Source organism: Tamandua tetradactyla, chromosome X (assembly GCF_023851605.1).
Source record: "Tamandua tetradactyla isolate mTamTet1 chromosome X, mTamTet1.pri, whole genome shotgun sequence".
Taxonomy (NCBI): domain Eukaryota; kingdom Metazoa; phylum Chordata; class Mammalia; order Pilosa; family Myrmecophagidae; genus Tamandua; species Tamandua tetradactyla.
Genome location: NC_135353.1, coordinates 116,363,350 through 116,385,823, shown reverse-complemented (window position 1 = coordinate 116,385,823; position 22,474 = coordinate 116,363,350). Strand labels below are relative to the sequence as shown.

The window sequence follows — 22,474 nt, the reverse complement described above, 5'->3', positions numbered from 1 at the left end:
TGCTCAGATGTGGCCTCTCTCTCTCTAAGCCCAACTCTGCCAGTGAAATCATTGCCCCCCCCCCCCCCCCACTACGTGGAACAGGACATCCAGGGGTGAAAGTCTCCCTGGCAGTGTGGGAGATGACTCCCAGGGATGAGCCTGACCCTGGCACCATGGAATCAACAATGCCATCCTGAGCAAAAGGGGGAAAGAAGTATAACAAGATATCGGTGTCTGAGAGAGTTGAAATAGAGTCGAGAGGCTACTCTGGAGGTAACTCTTAAGCAAGCTTCAGTTAGACATTGCTACCTATCATGGCTTCCCAAACCCCAACCAAAACCATTCCTGACAATCCTAAAGAACACCTAGGGCATTATATAAGATTCTACAAAGGTTCCATGCATTAGGGTAACTTTCCAGAAACCTACAACCTCCAGATAGGTCTCTGGACCAGGTAAGTCCTGATACCTAGAGGGTCCAGCCTCTCCAGAAATCAGATAGTTCCATTTCCCTACCTCATATTAATAACAGATCCTTCCAATATGAAAAAGTTAGACTGGCCATAGCCCAAATGCCCTTGAGAGTGGGAGAAAGATCAAAGATGATGGTGGAGTTACATAGAGAAGTTGGGGTTTAACAAATGAGTATGATTGCTGAATTATTATATTGATATTTCTTTCAGTCTCCAGTATCTTAGAGCAACTAGAAGTAAAAACCTAAAATTGTGTGACTGTAACCCGTACCAAACTCTGAAATCTATTCTGACTTATTGTAGCGATGTACTTTAATCAGTTTATTGCTTTTTTGTATATATGTTCTTTTCACAAAAATGAAAAAAAAAGTCAGTTGTGCTGATAAATGCACAGCTTATATGATGATATTTTTGAACCATTGATTATACACTTTGGATGATTACATCATATATGAATATATAATATGCATCAATAAAAGTAAATAATTTAATTAAAAAAACAACATTTAACAACAACAACAACAAAATCTTGGTCTACTAAATCCAAAACTTGTACTTCGTCAGGGACATTTTCTTTCGATACGTTTTTTCTCTGTCTTTGTGGCATACTTTCTTGTTTCTTTGCACATCTCCTAAGTTCTTGTTGAAAACTGGACACTTTAGTGTCTAACAACTCTGGTATCGGATTCCTCTATTTCCAAGGTTTATTGTTGTTTTTAGGTGGTGGTGGTTGGTTTGTTGGTTTTCTTTTTTTGTTGTTACTATTTACTGCTGTATCCCCTGTAGTTGTGTGCTCCTAAATTCTGTGCTAGCTTTTTTTTAAATTCTTAAGCCTGACTTCCTAGGGTCCATACCTAGGTGTGTATAATTTGATGGTCAGCTAAGGATTGGTCCAGTGATTTCCTTAAATACTTTGCCCATATGTCTTCCACCCTTTGCCAAGGGGGTCTGGGTGAGAAGACACATTTTCAAATTTCCGCCAGTTTATCAAGACAGCCTTGGCTTTCGCTTCCTGCTTCTGCAGGGCCTCAGGTAAGTGACAGGGCCCTCTTCTTTCCTGGGACTTTCCTGGGCAGGTGCGCAGCCTTGAGTATGTACACACAAGTTTGGGTTTTTTTTTTTCCCATCTACCCAATTTATTTTAGCATTTGTTCCCCCTCTTATTTATACACACAGCTTTTTTTTTTTTACATGGGCAGGCACCAGGAATCAAACCCGGGTCCTCTGGCATGGCAGGCAAGCATTCTTGCCTGCTGAGCCACCGTGGCCCGCCCTATACACACAGCTTTTGAACCCCAGGAATATGTCAGGTTTTCTAGTTCTCCAGGATTTCCTTTTAAATTCCCATCCAAAGCAGTCAGATCTGTCCACTCTCTGCAGACTTTTGTCACCTGCACCACAGAGCTGGTGAGGAAGGGAGAATGCAAATAGGCACGAGTTAAAATGTTACGGATTCTGTCTTCCCAAGATTCAGTAGTTTCTCTTGAAAAGGTAGTCGTACTTCATTGTGTGGCTTTGGTTTTAAGTGCCAGAGTTCTGACATTATTTATTTTAGCTGATTTGCCCGTAGTTTTGTTGTTTTAGAGGGAAAGCGAGTTTACCAAGGCCCTCATTCAGTTATTCCATCAATCTTCTATTGCTCTCATCTTTAAAAAATGTAAAAATCCTCTTTATCCCACATCCCCTTAGAACCATGACTCTATTTCTCTATTCCCCTAACCGCAAAACTCCAAGAGAGTTGGCTTTCCTCATTTCCTCCTACTCTTCTTCCATTTGCTTTTTGTTCATTTAAAATATATTAGTTATATAATAAAAGAATATATACATAATATGCATTATAATGAATGTAAGCTGATAAGTCCATTTTGGACTTAATCACCATTTTCCCAGCACTGATGTGGCTGAGCAATTTTTTTTATATATCTATTGGTCACATCTGTTTCCTTTTCTGTGAAATACTTAACCTTTTGCCCATTAAGACTTTTTTTTTATTATCAGTTTCTTTCTCTTTTTTTGTATGCTGTATGGTGGGGGTCACATTTCATTCTTTCTCCATGTGAGTATCCGGTTATTGCAGTACCATTTGTGGAATCTTTGTTGTTTGTTTTTCCCTGTTTGTTGTGCTTGCTTGTTTGTTTTTGGGAAGTGCATGGGCCAGGAATCAAACCCGGGTCTCCCGCATGATATCAGTTTCTTTTTGATTTGTAGGAGTTCTTTAATTATTTTGAATACTCATCACCTGTCAGTTAAATGTTTTAAATATCTTTCTCTCAATTTGTGGCTTTTTATTCATGGTGTGTTTGCATGAGCAGAACTTCTTAATTTTTTTTTTTTTTTTTTTTAGACAGAGAGAAGGAAGGAAGGATAGAAGGAAGGAAAGGAGGAAGAAAGGGAAACATCTTTTAAACATTTTCTTGTTTTATTGTATTTTTGTTTCTCCGTTTTTTGTTACATGGGCTGGGGCCGGGAATCGAACCGAGGTCCTCCGGCATAGCAGGCAAGCACTTTGCCCGCTGAGCCACCGCGGCCCGCCCAGAACTTCTTAATTTTGATAGTCAGACGAATCAGTCTTTTCTGTACAGCCAGCTCCTTTTGTGTCTTGTCTTCCTTAACCCACAGTTGTAAAGATATTCTTTATTTTATTCTAATAAAAGCTTAGGTGTTTACTTTTCACATTTAAGAACTAATCCAAGTGGAATGGATTTTTATGTGGTAGAGAGCCAATTTCATTATCTTCTATATGGATAACCATTTGTCTCAGAACTAATTATTGACTGGTAACTTCCTGATGATCTGTCATGCATCAAAGTCCTGGCCCCTCTTTTCTATTCACCAACTTTTTGTCCTTAAACAACACTACCCTAAACACTTTAGCTTTATAATGAATCTTGCTAATTGATAGAGCAGAATCCCCCCATCTTTTTGTCTTCAGGAATATCATGTATTCATGGCCCTTTGTCTTTCAAACACATTTCAGAAACAGCTCCTCATGTTTTATAAAAATGTTGAAATTACAGTGAATCTATAGATCAGTTTGAAGAGAATTGATATCTTTATGGTGTTTGAGTCTTACTGGCTATAAACATGATATATGTCTTTATTTTAAATAAATCCTTGAATGTCTTTTGGTGAAGCCTTATACTTTTTCTGTATAAGGTCTCGCATAGCTTGTGTCAGATTTATTTCTTGGTAATTAAAACTTTTGCCGCTATTATAAATGAGATCTTTTATTAAACTTGTTTTCTCTCTTTTGCAGGTGTCTAGAAATGAAATTGACTTTTGTATATTGATATTATGGCCATTCACCTCGCTAAACTCTTTTATTAAAATTAGTAAATTTTTAATTTTAGAATAATTTGAGATTTACAGGAAAGTTAATACAAAGATAGTTCAGAGAGTGCCTGTAAATATTTGTCAAAACTGAGAAACCAATATTGGTACATTCCTAGCAACTCAACTTCCAAATTTTATACGGGTTTAATCAGTTTTCCCACTACTGTCCTTTTTCTGTTCCAAGATCCAAGACAAGATGCCATATTGTATGTAGTCGTCATGTCTCCTTACTGTCCTCTGGTCTGTGACATTTTCTGTTTTTCCTTGTTTTTTATGACCTTGACAATTCTGATGAGTACTGGTCAGGTATTTTGGAGCTGTCCCTCAATTTGGGTTTGTCTGAGATTTTCCTCTTGGGGTTGTGGATTTTTTTTTTAACGTGGGCAGGCACCGGGAATCAAACCTGAGTCCTTGGGCATGTCAGGAAAGCACTCTTACCTGCTGAGCCACCGTGGCCCGCCCGGGGTTGTGGATTTTGGGGAAAAATACCGCAGATGTGAAATGCTTTTCTCATCACATTATTATCTGGGGGTGGGGGGTGGGAATGGGGGTGGGGGTGGGGATATTATATCCAGCTGGCATCACTGAAGATTTTAACTTTCACCACTTGATTGAGGTGGTGTTAGCCAGGCTTCTCTGCTATAAAGTTGCTATTTTCCCCTTCCATATTCTTTTCTTTGGAAGAATGTAGCTCGCTCTCAAAAAGAGAAGGAATAATTTAACTTTACCTCCTATGGGGCAGTATGTCTGCATATAGTATTTGGAATTCTTCTGTAAGGAAGATTTTCCTCTTCCCCCTCATTAATTTGTTTGTTTATTCTTTCAGTTAGTCATTTGTTTATATGAGTATGAACTCATGTATACTTATTTAATAATTTGAGTTATCAATATATGTTACTTCTTTTGTTGCTCAAATTATTCCAGCTTTGACCACTGTAGGCTCTGTCAGGTTGGCTCCTGTGTTCCTTTGACATGCCCCCCTCCTTTTGTTTCTGTTCACTTCCTTACTTTTGGACACTACCAGATGCTCCAAGCTCTTCTCGTATTCTCCTGCCCTAATCCTAGAAGCAGCCATTTCTCCAAGAATGGTATATTTTATTATTTTTTAAATGAAGTATCTGAAGATTCTGTGTTTTCTATGTTGACAGCCATTTTGGCTATAAATAATGACAGTTTTGTTTTTCGTTTTTTTTACTTTCCAATCTTTGTGCCTTTAACTTGATGTTTTTTTGTTTGTTTGTTTGTTTGTTTTTGTCTCACTGAGATGACCAGAACCTCCAGGACAGTGTTGAACTTCTAAATAAAATCTTTCCAAACTTTTAAATGAGAAACTTTGAAATTTGTTTCCATAAACATATTTTTATATCATCTTCACAATCCTCATCAACAAAAATGTTTGTTCACACAGATAGGTGACAAAAGATTTGAAAACATTTTTAAATTGTTCCAAAATATATGAAAATGTGAATTTCACCTCAATAAAAAAAAAATCTTTAAAAGTGTATACGGTTGCAGTGCTATCTAACAGCTTTTCTTTTTGTTTCATTGACAAATATATTATTGAAATTTCTTATGGTAATGTGAGTAGATTTCAAAGCCAATCAAACTCTTACATATTAACGATTTCAAAATAATGATGAAGCTCTTATTTGCAGAACATGCATCATTGTTAGAACCATCACCCTGCAGCTAGTTTGGATACTGCTAAAAGGGCACGTCCGCTGCAATGGATAGAAGTATCTGATATTCGTGAAGACAGAGTTTCAGGGCTGCCACCTGGAGCTAAACTCTCCAGAAGCCCTCTGCTTGGCTGCCTTGCGCCCAAACCCACCCCCAAACAGTCACAACTTGGGCTGTGCATGGTGTTTCTTGGAAATTGGAACACAGACACCTCCAGCAGCTCCACAGTCCCCTTGTCCTCCATGAACAGAAGACCACAAGCAGCTGCTACTGAAGAGGATGTCCAGGTGACAAAACACCTCCTTGGCCCTGTTTAGTATGTTGACCACAGGGCAGTAACCAAGTGCTGGCTGTGACTCATTCATGCTCATCACCTGCAGGGGACGGCAGAGGGATTTGTCAGACCCCGCTTCACTAAGGGCCACTCTCTAAGGATCTCCAGGGGAGACTTCTCATAGAGAGAGGTGGCCTGCCTAGGGGCTCCATTGCCTCAGGTCCCACCTGGACACCTTTAGGACTGAGTGGGGGGTGTCAATATCTCTTCACCTACCTGTAATGCACATACCAACTGGAAAATTCTGCTTGCTATTTTGTTGTTGGTTGGTGGGTGGGAAGATTTTAAACTGCTGCCGCAACTCCTTTAATCGTTATACTACTATTCGGGAGTTCTGTTTCTTCTTGAGTCAGTTCTGGTAAGTCATATCTTTCCAGGAGTTGGTCCGATTTGTCTTTGTTTGCAAATTTATTGGCATAAAGTTCCATTATTTTTAAATTCTTTGCCGTGTCTATTGTATAGTTATGTCTCCGTTTTCATTGCTGATATTGGTTATTTGTGCCTTCTCACTTTTTTTCTTGATCAATCTCACCAGAGGTTTGTCTATTTTACTAGTCTTTTCAAAAAACCAACTTTTGGCTTTGTTGCTCCTCTCTATTGTGTCTTTGTTTTCTATTTCATTAATTTCTGCTCTTATCTTTTTTGATCTCCTTCCTTCCACATTCTTTGGGTTTATTCTGTTGTTCTTTTTCTGACTTCTTAAATTGGACGTTGGACTCATTAATTTTCAGTCTTTCTTGTTTGTTAAATTGTGTATCTAAGGATATATATTTCCTTCTAAATACTGCTTTTCTAAAAGTTTAGATATGTAATATTTTCATTATTGTTTGATTCCAAGTACTTTGACATTTCCCATCATAGTTACGTCCTTGACCCATGTGTTATGTAGAAGTGTTTTTAAATTTCCAAATGTTTGGGGATTTTTAAATGTATCTCTTTGTTATCAACACCTATCTTAATTGCATTGTGGTCAGAGGATGTGGTCCATGTGATAACAACTCTTTGAAATTTATTGAGACTTGTTTTATGGCTTAGTACGTGATCAATTTTTTTGAATGTTTCCTATGTGCTTTTTAAGAATGTATGTTCTCTATTGTTGAACACAGTTATCCATATGTCTGTGATCAGTTTTGTTAATTGTGTTCAAATTTTCTATAACTATACTAATTTTTGTCATGATCTACCTATAATTTAAAGAGCTATGCTAATATTCAACTACAGTGGTGGATTTCTCTATTTCTCCTTGTTTTCTATCTTTTTTTTCTTTTATATATTTTGAAGTTATTTTTTTAGGAGCATTCAAATTAGAATTGTTATACATTTCTGATGAATTGAGCCTTTTCTCCTTATGTAATGACCCTTTCTGTCTCTGATAATGCTTTTTTCTGTGAAGTCTATGTTATATTAATATAGCAACATAAGATTTTCTTCTTGTTGGTATTTGTGTGGCATGCAATTTCTATCTTTTACTTTATAGAATTTTCCTGCCCTATGTCACTTGCAAATAGCATATAGCTGAACTTATTAAAAATCCAATCTGATACTATCTGTCTTTTAATGGGCAAGTTTAGTCTGTTTGCATTCACTGTGATATATTTGGACTTGTTTCTACCATCATACTTTTTAAGTTTCTATGCTTCGTTTTTCTCTTCTCTTGCCTATTTTTTTAGTTTTGTGGTTTGTTTGTGTGTTTTCTTATTCAGTTTTTTCCTCCTTACTGTTTTGGATTCATACATTCTTTTTCTGATGTTTCTGTAGTTATCCTTGAAATTTACCATGCATGCTTAACTTACAAAGTCTAAGGTTAAACAGTATCTTACCCCCTTCTTGAAGAATACCAGGAGCCTTAGAAGCCTTCAATTCTAGTCATTCCTCTCCTGACCTACATGCTATTGTTTTCAGATATATTAATTTGTTCTTTTCTCCTAACCTCATAAATTATGCATCATCATTATTACAGTAGGACCTCGTTTTACAGTAACTCAACACATGCAAATTCAGGGATATGCGATTGGCAATCAAAAAAATAAAGACAGAAAGAGAATTAAGATTAAAAAAATATTTCTATGAAATTATTTTGCTTACTTATTGTTACTAGAGTGTTTGCCTTATTTAGAAAAAAAATGTGTGGTAGGTATGTTTGTATAAGAAATACTTGTCAAATAATGGGGTTTGCTATTATGCCTGCCGTATATAGAGCCAGGGAGCAGGGGCATGGGAGAGGGGGCGAAACAGTGACCCAGCCAGGATCTTCAGGCAGTACCCCTCCAAGTTCACCATCTCAGATGCCATCCTGGCTTCCCATTGGCGGCCACTAATTTTTTTTCCTCTGGGGGAGGGGGTGGAGAGACCTTCGGACAGTACAGATTGCTGTAGCACATGTGTGGGAAAGAGAGCATTAAAACTTTTTTGAATTATTTCTTTTTAACTTTGTATATTGTTACTAAGTGTTTATTTGCCTTATTTATTTAAAAATGTATGATAGGTATGTTCATATAGGAAATGCTTATTAAATAATGGGGTTCACCCTTATGTGTGATTTTCAACTTACGAGAAGGATCTTGGAACATATTGGTTGGGCAAAATGAGGTCCTACTGTATTATTTATGAAGCCAGTTTAGTTTGGATTTGCATGCATTCATTTTTGCATCTCTGACCATCCTTTTAGGATCATTTTCCTTCATTGTGAATGCAGTATTTAGATGTTCTTTTAGCACATGTCTGTTGGTATTAAGTTCTCACAGTCTTCGTTATATGTGAATGTCTTTATTTTACCCTCATTCTTAAAAGATAGTTTGTTACAGGTACTTTAACTCAACACTTAGAATATGTGATCCCATCCTCTTTTTGATTTCAAGAAGTCTGCTTTGTTGCTGCTGAGAAAAGTCTGCTACTAGTCTAATTGGTGTTTTTTGTAAATATTTTTAATTCTTACACTCTGACTGCTTTTAAGTTTTTTTTTTCTGTCATTTTCTGGAGGGGGTATATGCAGGAATTTTTGCAGTTTCATCCTAATATGTTTGGGCATGTATTTCTTTTTTATTCTACTTTAGAAATGTTGTGTTTCATGGCTCAGTGGATTCATGATTTTCATAGTTTCTGGAAAATTCTTAGCCATTTTCTCCTTAAATATTGCCTTTCTTCCATTCTCTCTAATTTTTCCTTTCTTGGGCTCAAATTAGTCATATTTTGGGTCCCCTCATTCTGTCTTCCATATCCCTTAACATCTCTTTTACATTCTCTATGTCCTTGTCTTCCTGTACTTCATTTTGGACAGTTTATTCAGATACACTTTCAGCTTTATGATTCTCTCTTCAGCTATATCTAATCTGCTATTTATCTGTCCATTGAGTTTTTCATTCGTAAAGGTGCATATATTTTACTTTCCAATCTGCCTAGAAATTCCTAATAGTCTCTTATTGCTTATTTACTGTTGTGATGACATCTTTTATTTATTCAAATATTTGATATGATTTATGTTCATCCAGTATTCATTGTGTGAATTTGTATATCATAAATATTGTTCACATTGAAACCACATAGTACACTCTGATTACATATCCTTTTTTTGTATAGTTTTTTGTCCTCCTAGGAACTAATACCTGTCTGCTTTTTTTTCCTCTTTTCCTAGTGTTCTAGTACCTATTCCTCCCCTGAAATGCTTTTTAAAAACCAATTTAGATCATGTTCCTCCCCTGCCCCCATCTCCCTTAGAATAAAAGCCAAATCCTCACCATGTCCCCAAAATTCCTACACAATCTGACCCCATTACCTTTATGATCTCATCTCCCATCACTCTACTCATCACTCAGTGTGCTCTAGCCACACTGACCTCGTTGCTGTTCCTCACACATGCCAGGCAGCCTCAGGCCTTTGTGCTTGCTTGCTGTTCTCACTGCCTAGAACACTCTTCTTCCCAGATAATCTGATAATTTGCCCACCCATTTGTAGTATATTCAAATGTCACCTCACTTTAGAGGCATTTCCTAAAAAGCATATCTAAAATAGTTCCATTCACCAGCACTTTCCATCCCCTTACCTACTTTATGTCATATTTTTCTACAAAGCACTGATCACCGCCTGATATACTTTATATTTATTGTGGTTAGTGTTTGGTTCCCCTCAATAGACTGTAAGCTCTATGAAAGCAGAGACTTTTGTTTTGTTCACTGCTGTATCCCCGGTGCCAAAAAGGAACAGTACATAGTCATATTTAGTACACACTCAATAAATATTTGTGGAATAAACTGAACGAACGAATGAATTAATTGATGTAGAAGATAGAGAAAGAAATGCCTTGACAACTAGGCTAGGCCTAAAGGTCTTGAGGAGCTTAGATGTAATTGCTCAGAGAGGTGGGGGCTGTGAAGAGGTAGTGAGGATTACTCCTTAATTTTGGGGGGAAGCAACTTTTCAGTTGATAGGGTGGTGACGGAACCACATATTCTCTGCATGACTGGCCCTACACTCTAGGGCAACTCACGATGGGCCTGCTTTTTTCTCAAACAGCCCCCAAACTGTTGTGACGTCATGCCTGCCTATTCCTTGGTTTAAAAAAAAAAGAAAAGAAAACCCCCAGCTTTCACTGTGCCTTCTGATCCCAGCTAGCAGCTCCCTTTCTCCTGCCATATGAGGAAGTGTTTCTGGGTCCCCAGATCAGCAGATCCACCCATTAGACTTTTTCCTCTCGTACGCAGTAGGGATGGATGCAGAGGCTGGCACGATGCCCAATACATAGTAAGTGCTGTTATTATGATGGACACCACAGGGAGGTACGTTTCAGCTCAAGAAGACTGTTTTTCCATTGTGAAGGCTGCAGCAGGCTATGGAGATTTAGTCATAATTTTGCCTTTAACCCACTTGAGGACCAGCCTGGCTCCAGTGTTCCTGCCTGCCTGTGATCCTTTGGATACTAATTCTGTTGTCCGGTGTGTGACCTACTCCTTGTGTCACCCACTAATTTCATGAGCATGCCACCAATCTCAGGCCCCCTGTTCTGCAGGGAGGACACAGATGAGCAAGGTGTATTCCCAGACAGAACCATTTCAGGCCTGTGTGGTCAGTGCCGTGAGTGTAGTAGACTGTGAAAGACCCTAAAAGGAAACACCCAAACCAGCTTAGAGGACCAGAGAAGGCTTCTTAGAAGAAATGGCACGTGAACTAGGTCTTAAAAGATGAGTAGGGTTTGTTATATATATTTTTTTTAATTTAAAAATTAATTTAAAAAAATGTTGAGCCGTATGACACTGGCTTCCAGACATAAGCCATATCTCTTTTTAGGTTTGCATGTAGAAGGCACATCAACTCATAATTTTATGCTTTGAAGAAAGATATTCTACTATTAAAAGCAGAAACATATGCCAATCCTAAAAAAAAAAGATGAGTAGGAATGTATTAGGCAACAAAGGGGAGGAAAGAGCCGTCCAGGCAGAGGGTGCATCATGGGCAAAGGCCTAAAGATGGGAAGTGGCACGGTGTATACGCTGCCTAACTATCCTCAGAGTTCATCTGTCCTTCCATGAGATGATCCTAGGAGACTTTGGCATATACCAAAACCCAGACATGAGTTACCTGTGGCCTCCTCTGACATGCCAGTCGGGCAGCTATTCAGAAAGGCAAAGACAGGTTGTTCTGACATTACTGTCTATGAGCTTGTCCACCTCAGCTTCCAATCTCCAGACCATGGAGTTTATGTGACCTGCTTCCTTCAACCTTGGGGCCAAGGTCATTCCTGCTGTTCAGGAGGTTATGGGGTCCCCTCAGCTGCATTTGTGGAGATATCATTGGAAGGAGTTTTTTCTGTGAGTCCTGATACCAACCATGGAATGGAGACCCTCATCTCCAGGGAATGGCCAGGGCCTGCCCGTCTTGTCCTTAGACATTAGGGTTCATCTTCCCTTGGGCTTCATACACACCCATACTAATCCAGGATACTTGGGTTTTAGAGTGTGACAGGCCCAATTTCAAAGCATGAAGATCCCACATCTAAGGTCACACATATATGACCTTAACCAAGTCACCTGTCCTCTCTCAGCATGTCTCCTCAACAATAAAATGAAGCTAATACCCACCTTGGATGGTTGCTGTGGGTGTTAGAGCATATGTGCAGTGCCTGGCACTCAGCCAACATTTATTGGGCACCTACTATTGAAGGGAGACCAACCTGAATTTGCATTCCAGCTCAACTACTTACTAGCTTTGTGACCTTGGTCAAGTTTCCTATCTTTTTTTTTTTTTCCTGTATGCTGTATAGCGGGATCACATTTCAGTCTTTTTCCACGTGAGTATGCCATTATTGCAGCACCATTTGTTGAATTTTTGTTTGTTTGTTTTTTGGGGAAGTGCATGGACTGGGAATTGAACCCGGGTCTCCTGCACGGCAGGCGAGAATTCTACCACTGAAGCCACCCTTGCACCCACTTCCTATCCTTTTATAGCCTTAGTTTTCCCATTTGTAAAATGGGATTAATATACCTACCTCATGGTTATTATGCTTATTATTATAACAGTATATGATATGCAGGGTGGGGTCTTCACAGACTCCAGGCCCCTCTCTGCCTGTCCCGCAACAGACCCCACTCCTCAGGGGACCCACCCCATACTCAGCATCCCCCTTTCTCTGAGGTTGAAAAAGAAGACAGGGCTGCCCCCTTAGTGTACACAGCTGCCATCCTCTGGGGATTTGTAGTGTTTAGTCACTCTTGTATTTCTGGGATTAAACCCCCAATTTTCATGGTATATTAATCTCTATTCATTCTGGGTTTGGTTTGCTAATAATTCACTTAGGATTTTTTGCATCTTTGGTCGTGAATAATTTTCCTTTCTCCTACTATTTTTGCCTGGTCTACATTATACTGGGCTCATCCAGTAAATAAATTATAGTTGTCTAGGAATCGGTCCAGTTCACTTAAGTTTTCAAATTCTTTGTATTGTCTTATTTTTCAATTCCTGTTACAACTTTTACATTGCTCATATTTTATATGTGCCTTTTTAAGATCAGTCCCACCAGAGGTTCTTTTAGTGGTTAGCCTTGAAATTTTACCATGCATATTTAACTTAAAGCCTAAAATTAAACATTGTGATAAAGTTGTAACGTTATGATAACCTCCCCCACCCAAACAATACAAGTACCCTATAAAATTTTAGTGTCTCTTGATGTACATGTTATTGTTATCTAATATTTTAGGTATTTCTTTTTAAACCTCATAAATAGACTAACAATATTAATTTATGCAGACGATGTTTATATTTAAATATTTGTTTACCATTTGATTCGCTCACTTTTCCTTCTATACCTCAGACCTCCCTTTGGGGGATGAATCTCCTTCTTGGAATACAGACTTTAGAAGATCTTTTAGTGCATATCTCTTAATAGCAAAGTCCCTCAGTCTATGTTTATCTGTAAATGCCTTTATTACACTTCATTCTTCTTAAAAACTAAGTTTACTGGATGCCCAATTTTTAATTACCTGGGTTTTTTTTCCCCCTTAACACTTATAAGATTTTGTGGCACTGTCTTCTTGTTTCCATCGTTGCTGCTGAGAAGTCTGCTATCAGTTTCATGGTTTTTGTGTAAGTGTTCCCCCTCTTTTGCTGCTTTGAAGATCCTCCTTTGACTGTCGCTTGACTCTAAGAGCTTTTTTTCTTTTTTTCGGTCTCTAAATGTTCCTTTTTTTAGCTTTCAGGTCTTGCTTCATGAATGCAATATTTCTTCTCATCACTCTGAGGATGTTAAATAATAGTGTCTTTTTTCACGTGGTTCTCCCTGCAGCGTTATTGCTTCCAAATATGTATATATTTGGATGTCAGCAGCCATGAGAAACGCTCACTGATGCCAGATTTGACCAAACATACCACAGATACCAAAGACATAACATTCTGGAGGCTGATAGAACGTTTGTATGAATTGTGTGTGTGAGCGTGGGGAGGGGGGGCGGGGCCTCACTCTCCTCCTGCGCATTAAGCCCGGGTCAGTGCCGCAAGTTCAGATGCGTGAAAGCATCGTAGTGTATTGGACTCTGGAGCCAGACTGCCTGGGTTCAGAAACTGGATCTGCCGTTTCAGAGCTGAGCAAGTCCCTTAGCCTCCACATCCTTCAGTTTCTTTTTCTGTAAAAACGGGGATAATAATAGTACCTACTCATAGGTTGTTGAGGGTATTAAATCAGTGTTTATATATATGTGCTTAGAACACTGCACATAGCAAGTACTCTATATGTGTTTGTTATTATTACCGTTATGTTGAGGGGGCTGGGAGGAAAGGAATTTCTGTGGTGCAATGAGGAAAGCACAGAGTATATCCTGTCCCCAAGTCTAAGAAACAAAAGCCATCCACAGAAAACCACAGGATCGGGAGCTTGCAGGGGTTGCTTGGCCACCTTAGGCTATGGGGTGTTTAAGGGTGGAGAGAGCAATGAGGAAGCAGTGTTTCCTCCTTGGACCAGAGCATTACCAAAAGGGGAGCTTTGACAGTGAGGGGCTAACCTAGGGTAAGGGATTTGTAAGGTGCAGTCTCTCTAAAACATTTCATCACTCTTTTCTTCCAGAATGAACCTGTCAGGTACTGAAGAGGCTTTAGAAGGGTGCAGTGGCTCTTTAGGTGGGGAGCATACCTCTGTTGAGGAACAGGGCTGCTGCCGGGAGCTGATTCACATTCTCTGAGGTAGACTCGATCACATCAAAAATGCTTTCAGTCTCTGTTCTCAATTCCCTTGGGCCCTCTCTAAGTTTGAGAAAAGTTCTCGCTTCGATAACGCCCCCAGGCCCAATCTAGAGGATGTGAACAGGAGAAGTGGGTCATACTGAAAATAGGCACTTGGTGGGAAAGCAAACTTGAGGAAACATTAGGGTCAGAAGTGAAAGTTCAAGAGATGCAGAACTTCTTAACAAAATTTCATCAAATCCAAGGACAATGCATCATGACCAAGTGGGGTTTATCCTAGGAATGCAGAATTGGCTTAGCCTTAGAAAATCTATCCATGCAATTCACCATATCGACAAACCAAAAAATAAAAGCCATATGGTCATTGCAGTAAATGCAGAAAAAGCACTTGACAAAACCCAACTTCCATTCCCAATAAAAACTCTCTGTAAACTAGAAATAAAAGGGGACATCTTCAACTTGATGTAGGGCATCTACAAAAAACCTACAGCTGACATAATATTTAATGGTGAAAGACTGAATTCCACCCCCCACCCCCCCAAGCCAAGATCATGAACAAAACAAGGATGTCCATTCTTACCATTTCTGTTCAACATTATACTGGGAATTCTCACCAGTCAGGTAAGAAAAAGAAATAAAAGGCATCCAGATTAGAAAGGAAGACATAAAACTGTTTTTCTTTGCAGACGACACAATCACCTATGTAGAAAATCCACTGGAATCTACAAAAGCTCCTAGGATAAGTGAATCCACAGGGTTGCAAAATACAAGATCAATACAAACACATAAAAAAAGGCAGTTGTATATCTGCATACCAGCAGTGAACAATTAGACATAGATTTTTTCAAAATACCATTTACAGTAGCATCAAAAATATGAAATACCTAGGAATACATCTAGCAAAAGATGTGAAAGACCTGCATGCTAAAAACTACAGAGTATTTCTGGGAGAAAGAAGACCAAAATAAGTGGAAAGATAGACCTTGTTCATAGTTCGGAAAACCTAGTATTGTTAACATGTCACTTCTCTCCAAATTGACCAACAGATTCAACACAATTCCTATAAAAATCTCAGCAGCCTTCTTTGTAGAAATTGTCACGCTGATCCTAAAGTTCATATGGAAATGCAGAAACACTAGAGAGAGCTGGGTACAGTGTGTAGATGCCTTGATTAGGGTCCAGCTTTCTCATAGGAGCATCACTGTCAGTGGAGCCCACAGAGGGAGAGAAAAAAAAAAAAACAGTGGAGGGCCTCCATTTACAGACAGGTCTACGAAGGATATGAACAAGCAATTTCCTGAAGTGGAAAACCCAAAAAACAAGCAGGCATAAGAAAAGACGTCCAAATGCATGTTATCAGAAAAGTACAACAGACATCTATGGTGAGATTGCACTTTTTATCTCATAGACGGGCAAAATTTTTCTTGAACCACACTAAGTCCTGTGGCAGGGATTTGAGGGCATAGGGACCTCGAAGCATTTGCAGTGGTAGCGTGGACTTTGGTAGCATCCCAGAGATGAATGTGGTAGTACATGGTCAAATTCAGTATACCCGTGGGCCCTCTCAAGAAATTCTCTTACAGATCCATCAAGGACCATGTAGGAGAATATTCGTTATGGTGTGGGTTACAGCAGTGGAGTTGGAGGCGTTCTGGGTGGTGTCACTGGGAAAGTAGGCCAACAGTGAGAGATACACTCTATAGAGGGCCTCTTGGCAATTGAATCAGGGGTGGATATACATAGAGCAGCTCTGATGACCTCCAGAACATAGCACTGAGTAAAATGAACCGCATAACGTAGTATTACTGATGCAAGTTCCAAGTACATACATACACCCGCCAAATATGCATTTTACAAGGACTCAAGCAGACAAATGGATATAAGTTCAACACATTCAAAGGGATGCCTCTAAGGAGGGATTTGCAGAGGAACGGGAGTGTAATAGGGAGTAGATAAATAAAACAAGGGAGGGGAGAAGAAAAAAAGTGTAGATTCCCCAGGCCTTGCTCATCACTCCCCAAGACATTTACGCTTTGTTATTAGCTCTCCTCTGAGGAGGAAACAGCCTACACCTTTCTTCTGTTAGCCTGAGGACAGAATGCCCAGGTGAGCCTGGTGGCCCGCATTATCCGTACTTGCCTCATTTTTTTAAAAAATATTTTTATTACAATGAACAAACATACATTCTTGACATGCAAACATTCTTGTCATGGTTACAATCAGCAGCTCACAATATCATGACATAATTGTGTACTCATCACCATGATCATTTTTTTGGACATTTGCATCTCTCCAGCAGAAGAAAGAGAAAAGAAAAAAAGAAAACTCATACATGCCATACCCCTTACGGCTTCCTCTCATTGACCACTCATATTTCCATCTACTCAATTTATTTTAACCTTTGTTCCCCCTATTATTTGTTCATTTCTTATCTGTATGTTTTACTCTGTCCATACCATAGATGAAAGGAGCATCAGACATAAGGTTTTCATGAGCACATAGTCCCATGACTTGCCTCATCTTGACCACGGATTGCTGAAGCTCCTGCATGCCCTCCCTATAAGCTTTTTGGATCAGGCGTGGACACGCATTTCACACCCTAAAAGTCATCTGCTGTGATCTACGGAGAGTGGAGTGTGCTTAGAAGCAGAAAAATCAGAACAGTGTAGAGTCACTCCCTGTTCTAGTTTGCCAGCTGCTGAAATGCAATATACCAGAAACTCAATGGCTTTTAAAAAGGGGAATTTAATAAGTTGCTAGTATACAGTTTTTAGGCCATGGAAATATCCCAATTAAAGCAAGTCTATAGAAATGTCCAGTCACAGGCATCCAGGGAAAGATACCTTGGTTCAAGAAGGCCGATGAAGTTCAGGGTCTCTCTCTCAAGTGAGAAGGCACATGGCGAACACAGTCAGGGCTTCTCCCTCAGCTGGAAGGGCACATGGTGAACACGGCGTCATCTGCTAGCTTCCTCTCCTGCTCCCTGGGAGTCGTTTTCCTTCTTGATCTCCAAAAGTCACTGGCTGGTGGACTCTCTGCTTTGTGGTGCTGTCCTTCTCTGCTCTCTCTGAATCTCCTCCTTTCTCCAAAATGTTTCCTCTTTTATAGGAGTCCAGTGAAGTAATCAAGACCCACCTGGAATGGGCGGAGACATGTCTCCACCTAACCCGGCTTAACACCCAGTCTTGATTGAGTCACATCTCCAGGAACATCATCTAAGTAAAGTTTCCAACATACAGTACTGAATAGGAATTAGAAGAAACAGCTGCCTTTACAAAATGGGATTAAGATTAAAACATGACTCTTCTAGGGTACATGCATCCTTTCAAACTGGCACACTCTCCCCTCAAACCGTATCTTTACCGCCACTAGCTTCTGGCCCACCCCGCAGACCTGCTGATGCTCTCTCTGACTTTGGTGAGACCTGGCCTTAAACCCCAACTTCCTCAGAGGCGGCTCTTGCAAACTCTTAAGGAAGCTGAAGGCAGACTATGACCAGGAGATTCTGTTTAGTTTATCCGGTCCAGAGAATCTTCATCTAATAGTACCAGTATTGCCCCTTCATTAACCAGCTAGGTGCGCACTTGCTGCTTAGACTTTCAAAACAAAGCGATGCACGGTCTGGGGATACATACACAGGAGGTAAAACTTTGAAGAAGAGCAAGGGAATGAGACGAAGGGCAGCATGGTGGTTTCCCCTGATGCAAGGGAGGGAAATATGTGAAGGTGTCCACAGGAGGCTTCAAAAACACTGTCATGTTCTATTTCTTAACTTGGTTGTTGGGTTATCTGGGTATTTGCTTTACTGTTCTTCTTTGAACTGAATATAATTTTAGATACTTTTCTGTACGTTGAATGCATTAAAAAATTAAAAAAAAAGATTTCAAACCCAATTAAATCTACACATAACAGAACACATAAAATGCAAGACAATCAAAATAAACCCATTAGAATATCTGCCTATGGTGGAGAACGGTGGTAAAAATGGGAATGAGCACAGAAGATAAATTTGAATAAATAAGTGATCAAATAAAGAAAGAGATATACATTCTACTGATCAAAGCTAATGGTGTGACATGACCAGTGGAGTAGTTTCCTCTACCTTCTGCCCCTGAGATTCAAAGGAAACATAAACTTTGAATGTGATGAAGAAGCTGGACTGTATTAAATCTGATTGGTCCAAAACCAATAGGCACAGATTCAAATCACATGAATACCCAAAATATTGTTATAGTCAAGTACATGGTTGCTACAGAAAGTTTGCTGAGATGGAGGATTTTGAAGGCCCCTCTGAATGGCCCGTTTTCCAGAGTTTTAGCTGTGGATGCTGCCCAACATTCTTGAAAATTGCAAACACAATCCTTGGCATGGCAGCCCATTTCACAAGAAAACTAAAAAAAAATCAGTGCAGAAAGCAGAAGGTTAAACTTGTGTCCCTCCGAGAGCAAAATACCAAACCCTCATACTTAGAAGTTCAGTCCCATGTCCCTGTGTTGAACGTTGTCGCGGAAATTGCCTCTGTAGTTTAAAACAAAAACAAAAGTCTGGCTGTTGGAAAGATGAGTGCTTGAGTAAACCTCGGCCATTCTCAACCTAGAAAAAAATAATGGGAATTATATTGAACCTACTCAGATCACTCCTGGCCAACTATGCCTCCTTTTGTTCCCCAATCCTAGCATTCCTGTCTCTGTTGACGGACAAATGGACATTTCCCCTCGACAATGAGACTGCCTATTCTGGCTTGTCTCCCCGTGCTCAGTTTGTTTGTCATATCTGTTGTTTGCTGCAACTGAAATCAAGACCTGATCAATGAAAGGGAGGGGTAAAGGGTATGGTATGGATGGGTTTTTTTCTGTTTTCTTTTTATTTCTTTTTCTGAATTGATGCAGATGTTCTAAGAAATGGTGATGATGATGAATATGCAACTATGTGATGATAGTGTGAATTACTGATTATATATATAGAATGGAAAAAAAAGAAATCAAGACCAAGTCAATTAACCCTCATCTTACCAAATGGCCCCAGGTTATCATAGGATGCTTCACTGATGCCTTTGTGTCTAAACCTTGTGTAACTACTGGCATTGGGTAGAAATATTTCTTGCAAATTAATATATAAATTTTATGTATAATATAATAAATATATTAATATGTTATATATTAGTACATAAATTAATATATAATAAAATAATAGTACTATGCTGCAAGCCAGAAGGAATATTATTGGATACCCTCCTCTCCCACGCATCTGTATTAACCTGGTCTGATGCAGAATAGCTGACTTCCTGGTTTGGGCCTTTGCATGAGTTAGAGCAACCCTGTTAATATCAAAATTGCAAAGTACAGGCTGCTGCCTTACTTCTCCAGTGCCTGCTTTCAAAACAGGCAGAAGAGAGTCGAGAGCCTGTCATCAGTAGCCTTCTCCAGTGGGGTGTTTTAATGCCCATCCAGAGTCCTTGCAGGAAAATTTATTTCTGAGAGCACACAGCTCTGCCATTGTGCCCAGGGCCCACACCATATGAGTGAAATTCACCCCAGAGTTCTGAACTCGCCATCGTCCTCTCCATGAATCCAGTTCTGCTGTCTTATGCAACCAACACTTTGTTTTCCTGTCTCAGGATACCCCAATACAGGGTATCGCAGGATATACCCTCGTTCCCCAAATCTCACCTGCCATCAGCCACAGATAGCTTGGACTGTCCCTTCCTAGGTTACACGGACTCGCCCACCCTGGGCAGACAGGCTAGAAGGAACCTCTACCCTATGACTCTGCCTCAGGGAAATGAAACGTGGTGGGGCGTTTGATGACTTACTAACAGTGTCTGATTGTGCTGAGTTCTGGAGATAGGACGCCTTTCGTTTACTGGATCATGGCAGTCTCAGGGCTTCCATTCAAACCGTGGTTCAGCCCACGAGGCAGTATTCAGACCCTGCCATCTCTTAAAGGACCCACACGCAGCACAGGATAGTGCTCCGGTGCGGGTCCTCAACTGAAAGTAGTAGGTTTCAACACATCAGATCCAGTGGTTGAAATACTGAAATCAATTCCGTGGTAAGGGACCCCACCTACACGCAATGCTTTTTTTTGAAGCAAGACAATACACTGACTTCAGTATGAAAGGGATCTATCAAATGCTTTTCCTGAATCAATTCAGATAATCTTATGACTTTCCTCCTTAGTGTATTAATATGGTGAATCACATTAATAGACTTTTTTTTTAATTAGAGAAGTTATGAGCTTACTGAGAAATCATCCTGAAAATTCAGGGTTCCTATACATATTCCTCATATTATAAACACCCTGCATTAGTGTGGTACATTTGTTACAATTGGTGAAAGAATATTATCATAATTGTGCTATTAACTATAGTCTATTGTTTACATTAGGTTCCCTATTTGTATTGTACAGGCCTATGTTTTTTTTCTGTGTGAGAAATATGTAAGCTTTATTTTTTTCCTATTTTTTAATTAATTAAAAAAATTAAACAAAACAAGATATTCCATTCTACATATATAATTAGTAATTCTTAATATCATCACATAGTTGCATATTCATCATTTCTTAGAACATTTGCATCGATTTAGAAAAAGAAATAAAAGGACAGCAGAAAAAGAAATAAAACAATAAGAGAGAAAAAAAAAGATTATACATACTGAATTTATTTTAACATCTGTTCCCCCTGTTATTTATTTTTATTCCATATGCTCTACTCTTCTGTTGATATGGTAGATAAAAGGAGCATCAGACACAAGGTTTTCACATTCGCAGAGACACATTGTGAAAGCTATATCATTGTTCAATCATCATCAAGAAACATGGCTACTGGAACACAGCTCTACATTTTCAGGCAGTTCCCTCCAGCTTCTCCACTACATCTTGAACAACAAGGTGATATCTACTTAATGTGTAAGAATAACCTCCAGGATAACCTCTCGACTCTGTTTGGAATCTCTCAGCCATTGACGCTTAGTCTCATTTCACTCTTCCCCCTTTTGGTCGAGAAGGTTCTCTCAATCCCTTGATGTTAATTCTCAGTTCATTCTAGGGTTTTTCTCAATCCCTTGATGCTGAGTCTCAGCTCATTCCAGGATCTCTGTCCCACGTTGCCAGGAAGGTCCACACCCCTGGAAGTCATGTCCCACGCAGAGAGGGGGAGGGTGGTGAGACTGCTCGTCATATTGGCTGGAGGGAGAGGCCACATCTGAGCAACAAAAGAGGCTCTCGGGGGTGACTCTTAGGCCTAAATTTTAAGTAGACTTGACCTGGGAGTCATGTCCCACGCAGAGAGGGGGAGGGTGGTGAGACTGCTCGTCATATTGGCTGGAGGGAGAGGCCACATCTGAGCAACAAAAGAGGCTCTCGGGGGTGACTCTTAGGCCTAAATTTTAAGTAGACTTGACCTATCCTTTGTGGGGTTAAGTTTCATATGAACAAACCCCAAGACTGGGGGCTCAGCCTATAGCTTTGGTTGTCCACAGTGCTTGTGAGAATATCAAGAATTCAACTTGGGGAAGTTGAATTTCTCCCCACTCTCACCATTCCCCGAAGGGGGCTTTGCAAATACTTTTCCACTCACTGATCAAATCACTCTGGGATTCATCGGGGCAACACTCTGGACAAACCAACAAAATCTCATGTCCTACCTGAGATTCCAAGTACTTATGACACTCAATCAAACTATCTACATAAGTTATATTAGGAAATGTTCTAGTCAAAATATAAATTTTGTAACAAACATTTGGTGCTTTAGTCTCACACATAAGGTGACATTTTAAAATATTAATTACCATCTATTTTCAGCACCCTGCAATATTGACATTCCTTTATTCTTCCTCATGCAAAAACATTTTTAAAATTTGTACATTTCACTATTGTTGTACACTCTAGGCATTCCTAGATTATACCATCTCGATCTTTAACATCTATCTTTCTTTCTGATTTCATTTATGTCCCCAGCCCTCCTCCCTCTATCATTCTCACATGCAGCTTCACTCAGTGTTTTAACATAATTA

At 39.5% G+C, this 22,474-nt stretch overlaps 1 protein-coding gene across 3 annotated transcripts in view; it reads left to right on the top strand.

Annotated features, from left to right (window-relative positions):
- KANTR (KANTR integral membrane protein) overlaps positions 1-22,474 on the top strand; it is a 49,802-nt gene that overhangs the window by 19,357 nt on the left and 7,971 nt on the right. For 2 of the 3 annotated variants that reach the window (XM_077145729.1, XM_077145728.1), the window contains exon 3: positions 5,443-8,118. The exons of the other annotated variant lie outside the window; for it this stretch is intronic. In XM_077145729.1, coding sequence (XP_077001844.1) covers positions 6,266-6,496 — 231 coding nt within the window. In that variant the 5' untranslated portion in view covers positions 5,443-6,265 and the 3' untranslated portion in view covers positions 6,497-8,118. Of the gene's footprint in view, positions 1-5,442; positions 8,119-22,474 lie in introns of those variants that run through there. 3 annotated transcript variants of the gene reach the window in all.